Genomic DNA, 17,481 nt, shown 5'->3' on the forward strand with positions numbered 1-17,481 from the left:
TTCGGCAGGACTGAAAAATACTGTTCCGGCTGATTGTTGTGAGAAAAAATACTGTTCTGGCAGGACGTGAACAGTGCTTTTGTGAGTGTCAGAATAAGCCAGCCGGCCGGCTTAAAGCCAGCCGAACAAGCTCTGTGTGGTGTTTGGGACGAACGCGCAGTCCCCGGTCATGGGGTTGCACAGGCAGAGACCGGAGGGACAAGGCGTTGCCGATGATTGCCCGCCGCCATGGCCTACGGTAGTTCGTCCTTCATCCATGTCCATCGCGCGTGCCCTGCGCGGGGAAAGACCAATGCGCACCACTACGATGCGCGTATTTTTACGCGTGGAGGCTGCTGGTTTGTCAAGTGCCAAAAGATGGGGAAGGAATATGAGGTACTATTGGAGATGAGTTTTTCTCTCTCTTTTTTCCAAAAAACATAGATGAGGAAGGAATATGGTGTTGGATATGTTATGGGCTTGGCCTATATAATATTTAATAAATCAAATAAAACTCTATGTTGCGTAACATTAAGCGTTGTATGGTTTAATACCGTATGAGATTTTAACTGAACGTTGACTTAACTTATTTGGTTGGAAATTATCCATCTTAATTGAGAAACTGAGAAAAGGACACATGAGTGCCACACGCGCGCGCACCGCCGGCTGGGCCGGGACGAGGCCGTGGGCGTGGCAGGCAGGCAGGCGACAACTGGACGGGCGTGGCTAGGTTTTGCCACTTAATCAATATAATTACGGGAGTTTCTCTCTTTTATGGTGGAGACGAGTTGATTGCATCAGTTACTGTCTCTTTGTGTCTCCGTCTCCTGAGTTCCTCGGCTAGATATCTCCCTCCCCGCCGTAGACATAAAAGTAGAAGTCCTCCGTCAGTCCAATCTTCCTTTGCTTCCAAGAGACCACATCTTAGCCACCCTTTGGTTTTCCCCGTCCCGTACCTCTGCGCGCACGGAGCAACGGGAGAGCAGGTGCCTCTTGGAACCCTTGTTCGCCTGCGAACCTTGCACGGGGTGTGCGACGATTAGGTTTTTGGGGAGCGATTCTGCGACTGCTCGTCCACATCGCAGACGTCTTCTTCTTGGTGATCGCTCGCGGAATAGCAAGGTGTCTTCTTCCTAGTGACCGTTCGTGGGACTACACTGCGAACACCTTCCTGCATCGACTGTGGTCCACGACTTCGAGCAACGCACTATGTCTGGTGCGAATGGAGCCTCCGATGCCCTCGGCATGGGACCCTCCGCTGTGTACACTCTTAACTCTATGATTACCGTACTTTGCGTACTTACTGTATCGATCAGTATATCATACTTGCATGCTGTAGCGTTTGTTAGTGATATACACATACACATATATGTCATTATGAACTTGCTGATGTTTTATTTCTGGATGAAATTAACCATGAAAATACCTAATTTTCTAACAATCCAAAAACCTAATATTAGGCAATTTTCTGTTAGTGGTTTTGTTGCTGCTTTGAAGCCGAATAACTTTGATGGCAAGAATTTCATGATATGGCGTGCCAAGATGGTGTTGTGGTTGACTGCTATGAATTACTATCACGCCGCACAGGGAAAGTCTAAACAATTTACTCCTGAGGAGGACCAAAAGTTCTTGGCTGCCGATAACCTATTTTGAGGCGCCGTGATTAGTGCACTTCATAGTAAGTATGAGAAGAACTACATATCTTGCACATCAGGCAAAGAATTATGGGATACTCTTGAGGACAAAGTTTGGAGTTTCTGATGCTGGTAGTGAGCTATACTTTATGGAGCAGTTGTATGACTACAAAATGGTTGAAAAACCATTCTATAGTGGAGCAGGCTCATGAGATACAGGCGCTAAGCAAAGGAACTAGAACATTTTCCTATGTTTGTTGCCCGACAAGTTTGTGGCCGGCGGTATAATCGCTAAGGTGCCACCTTCTTAGAGGGATTTTGCTACTTTTCTAAAACACAAGAGACAAGAGTTTAGCGTGGCTGAGCTTATTGGATCTCTTGATGTTGAGGAGAGGGCGAGAGCAAAAGACAATCGTGGAAAAGGAGTTGACTCTTCCGCTGCCAATATGGTGCAGAAGAAAAACTCATTTGCATCCCGTAATAAAAAGAAGAAGAACATGCAAGAGAACAACAATACAAAGCCTAAGCAAACTTCTGGGTTTAAGAAGAAAAACAACAAGAAAGGTGGATGTTGCTTTGTTTGCGGAAGTGATGAGCATTGGGCAAGTACGTGCCCAGACCGCAAATATAAGCAAGAAAAGAAATAAGCAAACGTGGTGATTAACGAGACTAGAGGAGGAACATCTGGGTATGATAATTCTTTACCTTTTATTCCTTCAGTTTGTCTTTCACCTGAGTGATGGATGGATAGCAGTGCTAATATTCATGTGTGTGCTGATGTTTCTTTGTTTACTTCCTATCAGGCCGGCGGGACTAGAGCCTTGCTGATGGGAAATGGTTCGCATGCGCGTGTTCTTGGTGTTGGTACAGTCGTTCTGAAGTTTACTTTAGGAAAGACGGTGCTATTAAAGAACGTGCAGCATGTCTCCTCCATCAAGAAGAATCTTGTTAGCGGTTCTCAAATGTGTCGCGATGGCTTTAAAATTGTGCTTGAGTCTAATAAGTGTGTTGTGTCGAGACATGGAACATTTGTTGGAAAAGGTTATGATTACGGAGGCTTGTTCCGCTTATCTTTGCTTGATGGTGTGTGTAATAAAGTAGTGAACAATGTTAATGTTTCGGATGAGTCGAATATATGGCATTCATGACTTTATCACATTAATTTTGGTTGTCTCACTGCGGCTTGCAAATCTGAATTTAATCCTAAAATTTAACTTAGTCAAAGATTCTAAGTGCCAGATGTGTGTGCAAGTCGAAGCAACCGCGCAAGCCTCACAAGGCTGCTGAGGCAAGGAACTTGGCACCATTAGAACTCGTTCATTCTGATTTATGCGAAATGAATGGCGAATTGACTAAAGGCGGTAAACGATACTTCATGACATTTATAGATGATTGTACTAGATTTTGCTACGTGTATTTATTGAAAACTAAAGATGAAGCAGTTGCATTATTTTAAAGTCTATAAAGCTGAGGTAGAAAATCAACTTGAGAAGAAAATCAAACGTTTGCGGTCCGATCGCGGGGGAGAATATTTCTCAATTGAATTTTCTGAGTTTTGCGCGGTGCATAGAATTATTCATGAGAGGATGCCACCATACTCACCACAGTCCAATGGGATTGCAGAGAGAAAGAACCACACTCTAACTGATTTGGTTAATGCCATGTTAGAGACTGCGGGACTATCTAAGGAATGGTGGGGTGAGGCTATATTGACAGCGTGTCATATCCTGAATAGGGTGCCCATAAAGAATAAAGAAATTACACCATTCGAGGAATGGGAGAAGAAGAGATTAAATCTCTCTTACCTACGAAGTTGGGGTTGTTTGGCAAAGGTGAATGTGCCAATAAACAAAAAGCGAATGCTTGGACCAAAAATTGTTGATTGTATTTTTCTTGGTTATGCTATTCACAGCGTGGGTTATAGATTTTTAATTATAAATTGTAGTGTTCCTGAGATGGCTGTTGATACAATCATGGAATCTAGAGACACTACATTTTTTGAGAATGAATTTCCCATGAAAAATGCACCTAGCACGACTGGTCATGAATTTATAATTCCCCATGAGCATGAAAATTTTACTCCGATAGAACAAATTGAGGAACCCTATATGCAAAATCCTGAGGAGGATGACACTATAGTCACTAGAAAAAGTAAGAAACAGAGGACTGCAAAGTCTTTTGGTGATGACTATATTGTGTACCTTATGGATGACACACCAACGACCACTTGAAGAGGCATATTCCGCTCCTGATGCTGACTTATGGAAGGAAGCAGTACGAAGTGAGATGGATTCTATTATGTCTAATGGAACTTGGGAAATAGTTGATCGTCCTTATGGGTGCAAGCCTATAGGGTGCAAATGGGTGTTCAAGAAAAAGCTTAGGCCTGATGGTACTATCGAGAGGTACAAGACAAGACTTGTGGCCAAGGGTTATACTCAAAAGGAAGGTGAGGATTTCTTTGATACTTATTCACCTGGTTGCCCGATTGACTACAATTCGAGTTTTGCTTTCCCTAGCAGCCTCTTATGGTCTTATCGTTCATCAAATGGATGTTAAGACAACTTTCTAAACGGAGAGTTAGAGGAGGAGATCTATATAGATCAGCCTAGATGGGTTTGTAGCAAATGGTCAAGAAGGCAAGGTGTGTAAATTATTAAAGTCATTATATGGCCTAAAATAAGCTCCTAAGCAGTGGCATGAGAAGTTCGATAGAACTCTAACATCTGCTGGCTTTGTTGTGAATGAAGCTGACAAATGTGTGTACTATCGGTATGGTGGGGGTGAAGGAGTTATTTTGTGCTTATATGTTGATGACATACTGATCTTTGGATCTAGCCTCAAAGTGATTGAGGAGGTGAAGGAATTTTTATCTAATAATTTTGAAATGAAAGATTTAGGAGAGGCTGATGTTATTCTTAATATCAAGCTTCTGAGAGAAGGTGATGGTGGGGTAACTCTGTTACAATCCCACTATGTGGAAAAGGTGCTGAGTCAGCTTTGGGTTTAGTGACTGTGAACCTGCTCCTACACCTTATGACCCTAGTGTGCTATTGAGGAAAAATCAGGAGAATAGCAAGGGATCAATTGAGATATTCCCAGATCATTGGTTCGCTTATGTATCTTGCTAGTGCAACAAGGCCTGACATCTCATTTGTTGTGTGCAAGCTGAGCCAGTTTGTGTCAAACCCAGGAGATGATCACTGGCGTGCTCTTGAGAGAGTGATGCGCTATCTAAAAGGCACTATGAGCTATGGTATTCATTATACCGAACACCCGAAGGTGCTGGAAGGCTATTGTGATGCCAACTGGATCTCTGATGCTGATGAGCTTTATGCCACAAGTGGATATGTGTTTTTCGCTTGGAGGTGGTGCTGTTTCCTAGAAGTCTTGCAAGCAGACTATCTTAACGAAGTCTACAATGGAAGCAGAACTCATAGCATTAGACATCAGCTGGCTCTGAGGCCGAGTGGCTTCGTGATCTCCTTATGGATTTACTAGTTGTTGAAAAACCCATACCGGCTATTTCTATGAACTGCGATAACCAGACTGTGATTACGAAGGTTAATAGTTCTAAGGATAACATGAAGTCCACAAGGCATGTTAAGAGACGACTAAAATCTGTCAGAAAATTGAGAAACTCCAGAGTAATAGCGTTGGACTATGTTCACACGTCTAACAATCTGATAGATCAATTCACTAAGGGTTTGTCACGCAATGTGATAGAAAGTGCATCGAGAGAGATGGGTTTGAGACCCACATGAAATTTACTATAGTGGTAACCTAGTTCTATGTGATCGGAGATCCCATGAAGTAGGATCGTGAAACAAGCTAGTAGTAAATTGTGAGGAAAGATCCTTAGTAAGACTCATTTCTGATGCATATCTTTCCTTTCTGTAAGGCAGGTTGGTTTTTACCTTAATATGTTCCAAGTGGCTTGCTAAAGCAAAGATGTTGTCCTACAGAACATCTTTTGAGGAACACACCTATATGAGTCAGACTGCTGGTCACAGTCTATGAGATTTGGGTGATCTCTAAATACTCATGAAAGGCACTGTAGTATGACTTATATGCTTCAAATAGAGGAGATGCCTTTTGCAGCCTAGTATTAGCTAAGGACTTTAGTGACATTCACCTGACATAAAACTATCAATTTAAGGCTTAGTCCATTGTTCAGTTGTGATTGAGTGAAACTATTGCTCTAGATGGATATTCAACTTAACAGTCTCCATCGAAACACTGGTATATAAAAGAAATGTGGTTCTGAGACTACTTTGTTACAAACCCTAGAGTTTGGTGGGGATTGTTGGATATGTTATGGGCTTGGCCCATATAATATTTAATAAATCAAATAAAACTCTATGGTCCGTAACATTAAGCGTTGTATGGTTTAATACCGTACATGATTTTGACTGAACATTGACTCAGCTTATTTGGTTGAAAATTATCCATCGTAATTGAGAAGCTGAGAAAAGGACACAGGAGTGCCACACGTGCGCGCGCGCCGCCGCCGCCAACCGGGCCAGGCCGGGAGTGGGCGTGGGCGTGGCAGGCAGGCAGGCAGGCGGCAAGCGAGCGGACGAGCGGGTGTGGCCAGGTTTTGCCACTTAATCCACATAATTATTCGAGTTTCTCTATTTTATGGTGGAAATGAGTTGATTGCGCCAGTTACCGTCTCTTCGTGTCTCCGTCTCCTGAGTTCCTCGGCTGGCTTTCTCCCTCCCCGCCGTAGGCATAAAAGCAGAAGTCCTCCGTCAGTCCAATCTTCTCTTTGCTTTCGAGAGACCACATCTTAGCCGCCCTTTGGTTTTCCCCGTCCCGTACCTCTGCGCGCACGGAGCAACGGGAGAGCAGGTGCCTCCGAAACCCTCGTTTGCCTACGAACCTTGCACGGGGTGTGCGGCGATTAGGTTTTTGGGGAGCGATTCCATCGCTCACGGAACAACAAGGTGTCTTCTTCCTGGTGACCGTTCGTGGGACTGCACTACGAACACCTTCCTGCATCGACTATGGTCTACGACTTCAAGCAACGCACTATGTCTGGTGCGAATGAAGCCTCCGATGCCCTCGGCATGGGACCCTCCGCTGGGTACACTCTTAACTCTGTGATTACCATACTTTGTGTACTTACTGTATTGATCAATATGTCATACTTGCATGTTGTAGCATTTGTTAGTGATATACACATACACATATATGTCGTCACGAACCTGCTGATGTTTTATTTCTGGATTAAATTGACCATGAAAATGCTTAATTTTCTAACATATGGGGCACTCCTAGACATGCTGTAAGCAAGTTATTAGCTCTAATTAATTTGATGAGTGGAAGGTTAGTATAGTAATTGCGGCTCCCCCTCCCCCGCCACCCCTCCCCCACGCGCACCCGAACCCGCATGTGGCGAGTCCAAAGGACACGTGCAGGTCCTTGGACTCGAGGCTGCCCTGCTCATGGCCCTAATCGCAGCCACCTCGCCATCGCACGCCGCCGCCGCCGCCGGGCTGCCCTCGCCAGCACCCGTCGCTCCTCCCCCCGCACCCCTCGCCCATGCGCACCCAAACCTAAACCCCATTGCAGCGACGCTGAAGGACGAGATGCTGTGCACAAGCCCTAGCTGCTGTCGGCCTGTCCTCTCCCGCACCCGCTATTGCCCATTGTGAATTCCCCAAAGTGATGATTGATAAGTAGAACATGGATGTCTTTAGGCGTCGGACTCGTTCCAAGTTGAGGGAAATAATTTTTGCTGTCAGTTCATGTTGTAATGGGTAAGCTTCAGCCTCTAATTCAATAGCCTGAAAAAAACAATGCAATCACTTTATCTGTACTGATGGTCCACCAAATCATTATTAGTAACATTGGACATAACTAAAAGTACACAAGCTGGTAATGCAGTATGGGTAAGTTCACTGTAAATATGTTAAGACAATTCCATTATTAGTAAAATTTGGTAGTCGTAACTGGTAAGCAATCTGACATGCACGAATCAGAGAAATGAACAATAGATCAAGAAACACTGAAACTAATAGCTGACACATGGTGCACCAAACTTCAGTTACTTTACCACTGAAAAAACCATTACTAATTTGGCTATTTGCTAATCGATAAGGCTAATTAGAAAACCAGACACGATAGTAGACTAACAGTGCTTATCAGACATTTACAGTAGAGGCAAAACATCGAGCACGCACGTCTCGTGAAGCAGGACCTGAATCCGGCGCGCTCGACGAGGCATGCGCTCAGCGCGTCGTAGCAGGCGGGCGCCTAGTGCGCACGCAACGCCTCCAGGACCCATGGGAGCGCCGCCGCGAGTAGCTCCCCCGGCATAGGGTTGACGTTGGCGCCGGCGGATGTCAGGCCGAGCGCAGGCATGCCGAACGCAGGAGGCAGCACGCCGTACGCAGGCGGGGACAGCGGCGGCGACGGGGGTGTGGCCGCGGAGCTGGTCCGCCTCTGCTAGGAACATGCATTGCTAGGCTCAGCCTCCTCCTCGTCCTCCTCCACGGTGTCGATCCCCGCCATGGTTGATGCCCGGACCGCCGCGTCCGCGAGCGCACCTCGCCGCCCGTGCCCTCCCGGCACTGGGGACGGCCACCGCTGCCGCGAAGGGGAGCGCGGACACCGCCAGGTCCGGATCTCGCCTCCTTCACCGCCATCGCCGAATCTACGCGGTGTCGTCGTTCGTCGGGGACCGGTAAGGAGGGATCGCGTGCCCTGGCCACCGCAGCCCTGCCCTCGCCCTCGCCCTAGCAGCCGGCACCGCCGCAACAAGGAGACTCGGTGAGAAGAACAGAGAGACGACGACAGAGTGGCATGGTCTGAATTTGAGAAATACATGTGATAAACTATACTATTTCAATCATCCCTATACTCTTCAAATATTATTTTCTATTATAAATTTACCATTCTACCCTTAATTACATAAAAAATTTCAAAAATAGAATGATTCCTACTTATTGTTTGATAACATGATAACAGAGGCTAGGCCCTGTTCGCTTATCTTATAATCCGTCTTTTTCAGCTTGTTTTTTTTTCAGCCGGAACAGTGTTTTTCTCTCACGACAAATCAGCTAGAACAGTGTTTCGGTTTATTTTTTCCAGTGAAGCGAACGGGCCTTAAGGTGCTAACGTGGATAACATGATTCCTACTTATTGTTTGCTAACATGATAACAGAGGCTACTCAAGCACCAATAATTTGCAGTGTACTCCCTACATCTTGTAATATAGTGTATTTCAAAAATTTTAAGGTAACTTAAGGAAATCCTTAAATGACACATGTACCCATAGATTAAACCCAATTAAGGTGTTTCTCTTCATATTATGGTTTCCTTCTTAACAAACTTTGTTAAATCTAGACATTAACACCATATAGAATGCACTATATGTCAGTACAAATTTTAAAAGTCAGAATGCACTATATTTCAGGAAGAATGAAGTAGGGACTAATTTTTATACATATGCTTAATTTATTTATATAATAATATTCTCTTATTATTCACTTGCGTACTAATAGTTTGGAATTAATATTTTTTCATGAATTTTGCAAAGTTGCTCCCCTTAATGTAAAGTTTTGCATTTTTTTGTTGATGTGCCGTTGTCGTTCTTGTCGCTATGCTGCACACACGCTGGCCTCTTCCATGTCAGTGCCGCGCATGACCTCCACAGCAAGCCCACGCGAGCTCCTCCACGGCGAGCTTGTGCCAACTCCTCCACAACGAGCCCATGCCAGCTCCTCCGATCCATGGGGAGCCCAACGACGAGCTCCACAGCGCCGCAGATCTCGTCGAACCGAGGGAGACAAAACTTCTAGGGTTGCGGGAGTCGAGCGGAGGTGCTACCGACGATGGTGATGGAGACCGAGTAGTAGGCGCCTTGGTCGATTCGTGTGGTTGCGGGAGAAGAACTTGTGTCCTTGATCTAAGGGCCATGGCTGTCGATCCGGTCCGAGCGAGAAAAAGGACCGTGGGCATGGCTTCCCATGCAATCCGAGGGAGAAAAAGAAAAGAAGAAAACAAAAAATAAATAAAATAATTTGGGTCCCGTATATTGTCATATTGGGAGAGGTTTATTGGTGATGTGATGTAGCATCTTTCTTAATAACCCACAAAAATAGTATCGGTGACTACTAATACCTTCCTATTCGAAATAAAGTATTGAGGAGCTGCTGCTGGCGCTCTAGCGGCCTGTTTGGGAGGCCGTAAACGATCGTGGATTATTTACTGCTGGCTGATTTGGTGTGAGAGAAAAACACTGTTCCTAGCTGGAAATTTACGATCGTTTACGAGCAAGCAAACAGGCTCTTAATGAGATGACTTTATCTGCACTCACACTACTACAACAAGATAGACAGATGTTTTTAATTTCCAGAGGTAGATAAACCGACCACACCTCTAATAAATTACCATTATTAATGTTCATTTAGGCCTCGTTTGGATGTTGCCCACATGTATTGAGGAGGAATTTAGTTGAAATTTCACTCCAATATATGTGGATTGATGCGAATCTCAATCCAAATAAAGCCTTACGGAGGCGGTCGATGCGTCCGTCTTTTTAGGACGGAGGTATAGTAGCAAAAACTGCCCATTGGGGGACAATCCTGTACTAGTAAAAACTAATATTTATCTCCATAAAAAAGAATAATATTCATAATAGCAAATAAGTATTAATAGAAAAATCATGTAATATATTGTCATGGTATAAATTCATTGGGGGGCATAAATATTCGTGCTAAACTTAAGTCAGACGTCACAGGAGCACGTCTAATCGAGCCCAACGCTACAGTGTCGGGTCGCATGCAATGCAAGGCCGGGAAAATGGTCGTGGGACGTCCCTTTCGTAGTCCGTCACGGGATATTTTGATCCCAATCCGCACAAGCAGGGCGGTTTATGGCACCTGTACAGCAGCGCCTCCCTGTCACCTTGCCGGCTACAAAGACGAACACAGAGCAACAACCCATCAGACGATCGGTTACCAAACGGCCACTGTTGGGTGGGCTCTGCTGGATAGCTCGAGCGACGGCCTTCACGGCGGCTTGACGACCCTGAAATCAGTGGCGGACAAATGGAAAAACTGCAGTGGATCCTGGGAGGTCCGGCACCCTCCCAAACGCCCAAACCACGCACTGTTGCAGCATCCGTCCGTCTCTGCGATCTCCTGTCGGTTTTGATTAACATGCATGGCCACGAAAATCGCATCTTATTTTTACTTGAAAAAAGAAGAAGTGATTGAATCGCCAAGTCTATTTCGGATTTCCGGTGATGTTTTTAAGCCAAAAAAAAAAGTTATGTGTGCATATCACACCTTATTAGTTTGATGAACAGCCATCTTTTTGTGTGTGCAAATGTTCGCAAAGCGACGCTTCTTAATTACTATCAGCAGCATCCATCCATCCATCCATCCATCAGGCGGCTTGTCACTCGGCATATGACAGAGGCAAATAAGCAACGAATCAGCACTCGACGGCCGCCATCGATCCACGCACGTCACTACCAGTGCACCCGGCCGAGACCGATGCCTCCCCGGCACCACCCGTCAAGGCCGTGCCGCCGGTGCCCGCGTGGGGCGTGGCAGCCCATAGGCGACAGCCGCGTCCGGCCGGTCCGCCCGCAACCAACTCCCGGGTCCCGCGCGCGCGCTAGCTCTCTATCTCTATCTATCTCCACCACCTCACCTGCCGTCATGACGCCGCGCCGCGTGCCCACATGCCGGCACCGGCGCGCTCACACCGCCACACCCCCTCTATATATTCCGCTCCCCGCCCGCCTCTAGCTACAGCCATAAGCCATCCCGGCCAGCCGCGGCAGCAGCCCAAGCAAGCGCCCAACCCCAACCCACCCCGTGCAACTTCGTTCCTCTGCCATCTCCGGCGGCAGCGCGCCATGGATTCGAGGAGGAGGGCCATGGCTGTGTCCGCCGTGATGGTTGCGGTGGCGATGCTGATGATGTCGGCGAGGGTGGGCGGCGACTTCGCGGCGGACCAGGCGGAGTGCTCGGACACGCTGGTGGGGCTGGCGACGTGCCTGACGTACGTGCAGGAGCAGGCGACGGCGTCGGCGCCGACGCCCGACTGCTGCGCGGGGCTCAAGGCGGTGCTGCAGAGCAACCGCAAGTGCCTGTGCGTGCTGATCCAGGACCGTGACAACCCCAACCTGGGGCTCAAGCTCAACGTCACCAAGGCGCTCGGCCTCCCCGCCGTCTGCAACGCGCCCGCCAACATCTCCGACTGCCCCAGTACGTAATTTATTCACTGTTTCCTCTGTTACAAATTATAGACGTCTGAGCTTTTCTAGATTCATTCATGACTTTTTTTGTAATGACAAATTTCTCCTCTTCTTAATAAAATACGGGGTACGAACCCGGTCGTGAAAAAATATTACAAGTGGATAGTTTACATGTGAAAATTGAAAGATAGGGTAATAAATGCATTAAGTGGAAGATGTTGTAAGTCGTAACACTTATTGGAGGAGACGATGTGACACTTAGTGCAGTATGATAGTACATGAATAGTTTATATGTGGAGATTGAAAGTTATTAGAATTTGGTTTTATAAGGGATATATATATCTTCACCTCAACTTTGTTAATTTTGCTAAGCCGAATACTACTAGGCCATACATAGATACAGTTGAAACATATGCATGCGGCCGCGTACGTCCATGTGTCAACCTAAGAAAATCGCCATTATTTTCTAGGAAAATAGGAGTAGAGAAATACGAATTGGTGTAAATTGACCTTCTCTGTATATACTACGTACTAGATCAGGGCAAAGCCCGACAGATCCTTTCCAGACGTGACGGCAGTTAGGCACCTCCCGGGCGTCACCTCGTACGACGAACGAGGAACACAACGCCGTGTCACGACAAAAGCCTACATCAACATGTCACATGAATTCCGTGTCACATAGGAAACGGAAACCGTAGTATCTCGGGACCGACCCGGATTGTCTCGTGTGCGGTCTGCCGGAGCCCAAGAGACGACTGTGGGAGAACGGAGAAGGCTCCAAACGCGCGGGGCTTCCTTGCGGGCGCACGGCTGTCGGCAGGCCACCCCGTGATCGGCGTCGGTTCGGTGTCACGTGTGGTGGTATCATTATGCGCCTGATCAGTGATCATTCTGGCCACTTTGGGCTACCAGAAGACCCGGCCTGCCTGACACTCTGACAGGGACAAGTGTGGACTCCTGCCGATCCACACTCCACACTCGAGAGAGAGAGAGGAAATGGTTCATACTGTGCTATGTTTTTCCTCGGATGCTATGCTGCAACCTGCAACTGACATGGGTTTTTGTTTTGTGGCGACGACGACATGGCAGGGCTGCTGAACCTGCCGCCGGACTCCAAGGACGCGCAGGTGTTCGAGCAGTACGCGAAGCAGGCAGCGGCACAGGGCAGCACACCCAGTAAGTTCCACCAAACTACCCTTTTTCACACCCGGCCAATACTGCTCTTGCTGCGTGTCTGTTCTTTAACTCGTGATTTCAAGGGCCGTCGACTCGTGGCGAGCATCTTTTGGACCTCACTTTGCACTTGCAATTGCAATCATCATCATCATTGGCTTTATTTATCTGACGCTGTCTAACGCACGCCTAACCGTGGTGCCCTCCAGGTGGCGGCGGCAGCGCGGCGCCCGCGACCGCGCAGAAGAACGGAGCGGCGGCAGGTCCCGCCAAGCGGTGGTTGGGAGTGGGAAGCAGGGTCGGTGATGGCGGCGCACGCGCGGTGGCGCTCGCACTCTTCGCCCCGCTCGCCGTGCCTTTCCTGATTCTGCTCGGATAGAGACAGAGAAGATTACGCGGCCGGCCGGAATCGATCCCGGCGGTTTAGTTGCCGACTTGTGGTGTCCTCGGGTGCGTGCGTGCGTGCGTGCGTGCTTGGTGCTGTAATTTTCGTATTATTATGAGGAAAGAAGATATAACTTTGAATGAAAAAAGAGTGTCTTTGTGCAATTTTCTTTTCTATAACTTTAGTATAAAGAAATGTTTGTGCTACAGCTATGCAATACTCAAGACCTACCTAAACGATCCCCTTTGGCCTTTTGTGACAGGGTTGGGATTGGTGGCCATAGAGGAGGAGCCATTCTCACACACCGCCTCCTCATCCTTCATCGCTTGTGTCGCCGCGTGATCGGTGACAAATGAACAAGTTCATTGCTGGCTAGAAGCGGTGCGAATGGCAGGGGCGGTAGCAGTGTGCTTGGGTTTCAATGGTGGTCGTGCGAAACCTTAGCCTTGATCAGCGTGCTCAAGTTCCAATGGTGGTTGTGTAAAGCCTTAGCCTAGATCGATTGCCTGATCGCGAGTCGGAGCTGGCGAGACATCCCCAGATCTTCATCAAGACGCTGATGGGGAAGCACATCAATCTCCATGTCAAGAGTAGCGACACCATCGATAACGTCAAGGCCAATAATATCTAGGTCCACTGCATTACGTCCCCTCTCCCTTGGCGACTTTAGATTGGTCACTAAAAATTGAGTCTTTCGTGATCGTGATTGATAACAACTTCATAGTAGCCAGACTGATCACTATGCCCGATCTGGTAGGGTTTTGGTGCAGTTCTTGGACGCTAGGAGAGGGAAAGGATCATGGGATAGTGACACATGGATGCAGTATGGAGCTTTTCTTAGAGCATTAGTGCTTGGTTTCTACTAATAATAATGTATTTTGTGAAGCTTTATTTAGTCGAGCATGTAGCATCATGGAAGCTAAGGGAAGTTGGGGGCTTGGGGTGGCTGCAGGAAGGGGACAAAACAAAGTGGCGACTTGTACTAGCAGGCTAAGGGAATGAGCATTTGGGCTAAGCAGGGAAGTGCAGATAGCTCTTTTTTTTTTTTTTTTTTTTTTGAGCAACGGGAAGTGCAGATAGCTATTGGGCCTCAATCGAGAGAGTGTGACAAAAGGGAAAAAAATCGGCTTCACACAACACAAGCCCAACAAGAAGTTGTGGCTCTATGCCTCTATCCAATCTGCACAAGCGGAGGGGTGCGCGCACCCGTGCAGCGTGAGATGTGGCTTGCCGCTTGCGGGCCACCCGTCCACGGGGCATGGGGCAAGGCGTGTCGAGCGCTAGGGCCTGGGGCAGCATGCAGCTCGGGCTGTGAAGTCGTTTTCAGGCCTTCGGGCGAGCAGTGCGTCCAACAGGCCCTAAAAGCCTGGATGAAGTGGTCGAAACTGCTACCAGTATTGCGGCAAGCCAGAAAGCAAATAATATCCCCTCAAAAATAAAAAAAATAAAGCAAATAATAAGGCATGCAAATGTAATTTAGAATAGTTTAGTTGATCGATTGTCTGATTCAATATTTCACCCTCTTAGCAATTTTCTATATTCTACTATTTTTTGAACCAAATCCGTCTCTAATGTTGGGAATTATGTTGAAGTCATGCATTATTATTACCAATTGACGCTAAACTATTGAATTTTGTGTATAGATTGCTCACATAAAGTGCATTATCTATTGATTTAGTAGACTCGAATTGCGTATTTGTTTTTCATTACTTCCTCGTGACGTATTTTGCACCATTCTACTTCGTTTTCCCTTTTGAAACCGCTTTAAATGCATATATTTGCATAGTAATGAACTTATGGTGGTAGTCGGTATAGTGTCTATTATGTTGAGCCCCCTCTACTATATTGTTTTCTGGATACTTTGTAATCGTGTAAGATCTGCATATATATGGAAAATGCAATAAGGTGTATTATAAAGACAAGTCTTTTAAGTCTAGGTAATCCTTTTAATTTGTCACATGGCTTGAGTTCAAATAATGTGAAATAATAAGATGGTGGGTCAGGGCTTACTATTTGGACTCCTGTACCTACAGGTGGTATCTTGCCAATGTGCTGTATTAGGCATACCTTGGTGTCTAGAATTTTTGTTGTAATATATCGACTAAGAAACTAATCTATAAACCAATTAGGTTGGAGCTCTATATTAGCCATACATCTCTGGACTATACAAAGAAGGGTGTAATAGACATCTCTAGTGCTCCTCAATATACTGGCACAAGCAATACAAACACCATCATACATCGGATGTAGGGTGTCTGCCTATAAACTACTATAAATCTGTGTCTCTGGGCGTACTCTAGATCTTCTAAGCGCAATAGATCCCATAATTGTTGCCTGTGGTAATGCGAGAGATAGTTTTGTTGCTCGAAGAAACTAGAGGTGAATTTGACCTGTAGGGCATCATTGAGGCACTTCATTTAATTTATATTGAAAACGGGGGGAGTAATTGTCGAATACCATAAAAAGGGTACCCTAAGCAAGAACCGAAAAAATTGCTTAGACCTTGTAAATATCGAAGCCAAGAAGGCCTCGGTCGATTCTCCGATTCGCCCGAGGCCCGCGCCGCAAGGCCTCGGACTAGGTACCAAACATCCGCCTCGCCCGAGGCCCCGAACCGCAAGGCCTCGGACGAGGTACCAATTCTCCGCCTCGCCCGAGGCCCCGCCCGTAAGGCCTCGGACGAAGTACCGATTCTCCGCCTCGCTCGAGGCCGGCTCGGCAACGACCCCGTCACCGCTGCCTCGACCAACTTCTCTGACAAAACGTCACGTCCAATTAGCGCGTCCAACCACTCCCGCAACGTCAGCCACACGTCGGCGCAGTACAGCGGAGTGGCCGACGGGACGGGAGCCACATCGACGCCATGCAGTCAGGGATAGGACTGGGCAGGGGTTACCGACCGCAGTGCTCGGCACTGTGCCCATGCCTGACGCCCGTACTGCACTGTGCTACCTAACTCCTGCTCTGAGGACAGCGCGGCGTGGAGAGTCATATCCGGGTCCATGTAGCCTCGGAATCAGCATAAAAGACCAACTGCTCCCTCCGAGCCTCGGCTTCCCGCCTCGACACCCCTGTAGCCTCAGGACTCGCGCCCACCGAGCCCCCCACGACGGTCCAGCCTCTGCACCGACTGGGCCTCGGCTCTGGGCCTCGGCTCTCTACGTTGTCAGCACTATGGGACCAGCACGTCGTCTGCAGTACGCACCATACCCTGCGCCGTGCTGTGCCCACGTCACGCACAAGGCCAAGCTCCTGTATCCTCGGAGTCAGCACACCCGCGCCATCGCATCAGCCCGGCCTCGGCACTCCGCACCGGTCAAACATGCAGCAACCAGCACACCTCCCTTAGGGAAAGACGCGTCTGCCACCACAGGAGCCCCCACGTCGTACATGATCGGGCGTGACTGGCGCGTCGCTCCTGTACACCGAGGACAAGACCGCTCCGTCGACCATGCCGCCATAGTGACAAGTACAAGGCTCGGACACGCCGTCTTCGCTCACAAAACGCCACGTAGCAATCCATGTACCGTCCCCGTGCCTTCCTTCGACTATAAAAGGGAGTAACCGGGGCCGCTTCTAGGCATCGAAACAACACTCTATAACACACGCTCTTCCTCACCGCGAGAGATCAACATCTCAAGCAACTCACGCCGCTCCACGCAGAGACCTAGGACTAGCTCCCTCTCTCGCCCTGCTTGTAAACCCCTACTACAAGCACCTCGGTGCAAGGAATACAAGATCGGTCTCTCGTACTGGACGTAGGGCACCTATTGCCTGAACTAGTATAATCCTTGTGTCTCTTTGCATCACCATCCGGGATTATGGGCACACAGTTCAAATTCACTAGTTGGTTGAGGACCCCCGGTCCAAAACACCGACAGTAATATTTATTGTACAACCAAGGAGTGAGAGAGGGAGAGGAAGTAATGGCTATCGGAGCACGGGAGAGACGAAGAAACCCGAGACGACCAACAAATGATAAGAAAAAAAACTATTAAAATGTTTGGGAATAACATGCAGCACATATTTTCTCTGTTTGAAAAAAAATATTATCCTAGTTGTACCTTCGTTCAATAAAATCAATCAAATTT

At 47.5% G+C, this 17,481-nt stretch overlaps 1 protein-coding gene across 1 annotated transcript; it reads left to right on the top strand.

Moving 5' to 3' along the window:
- The first annotated feature begins 11,261 nt into the window (after positions 1-11,261).
- On the top strand, positions 11,262-13,554 carry LOC136545385 (non-specific lipid transfer protein GPI-anchored 14-like). Its single transcript, XM_066537406.1, has 3 exons — positions 11,262-11,842; positions 12,922-13,008; positions 13,215-13,554. The coding sequence occupies exons 1-3, from the start codon at positions 11,314-11,316 to the stop codon at positions 13,382-13,384; spliced, it is 786 nt and encodes a 261-aa protein (XP_066393503.1). The 5' UTR covers positions 11,262-11,313; the 3' UTR covers positions 13,385-13,554.
- The last annotated feature ends 3,927 nt before the right edge of the window (positions 13,555-17,481 follow it).

Source organism: Miscanthus floridulus, chromosome 3, assembly GCF_019320115.1.
Source record: "Miscanthus floridulus cultivar M001 chromosome 3, ASM1932011v1, whole genome shotgun sequence".
NCBI classification, from domain to species: domain Eukaryota; kingdom Viridiplantae; phylum Streptophyta; class Magnoliopsida; order Poales; family Poaceae; genus Miscanthus; species Miscanthus floridulus.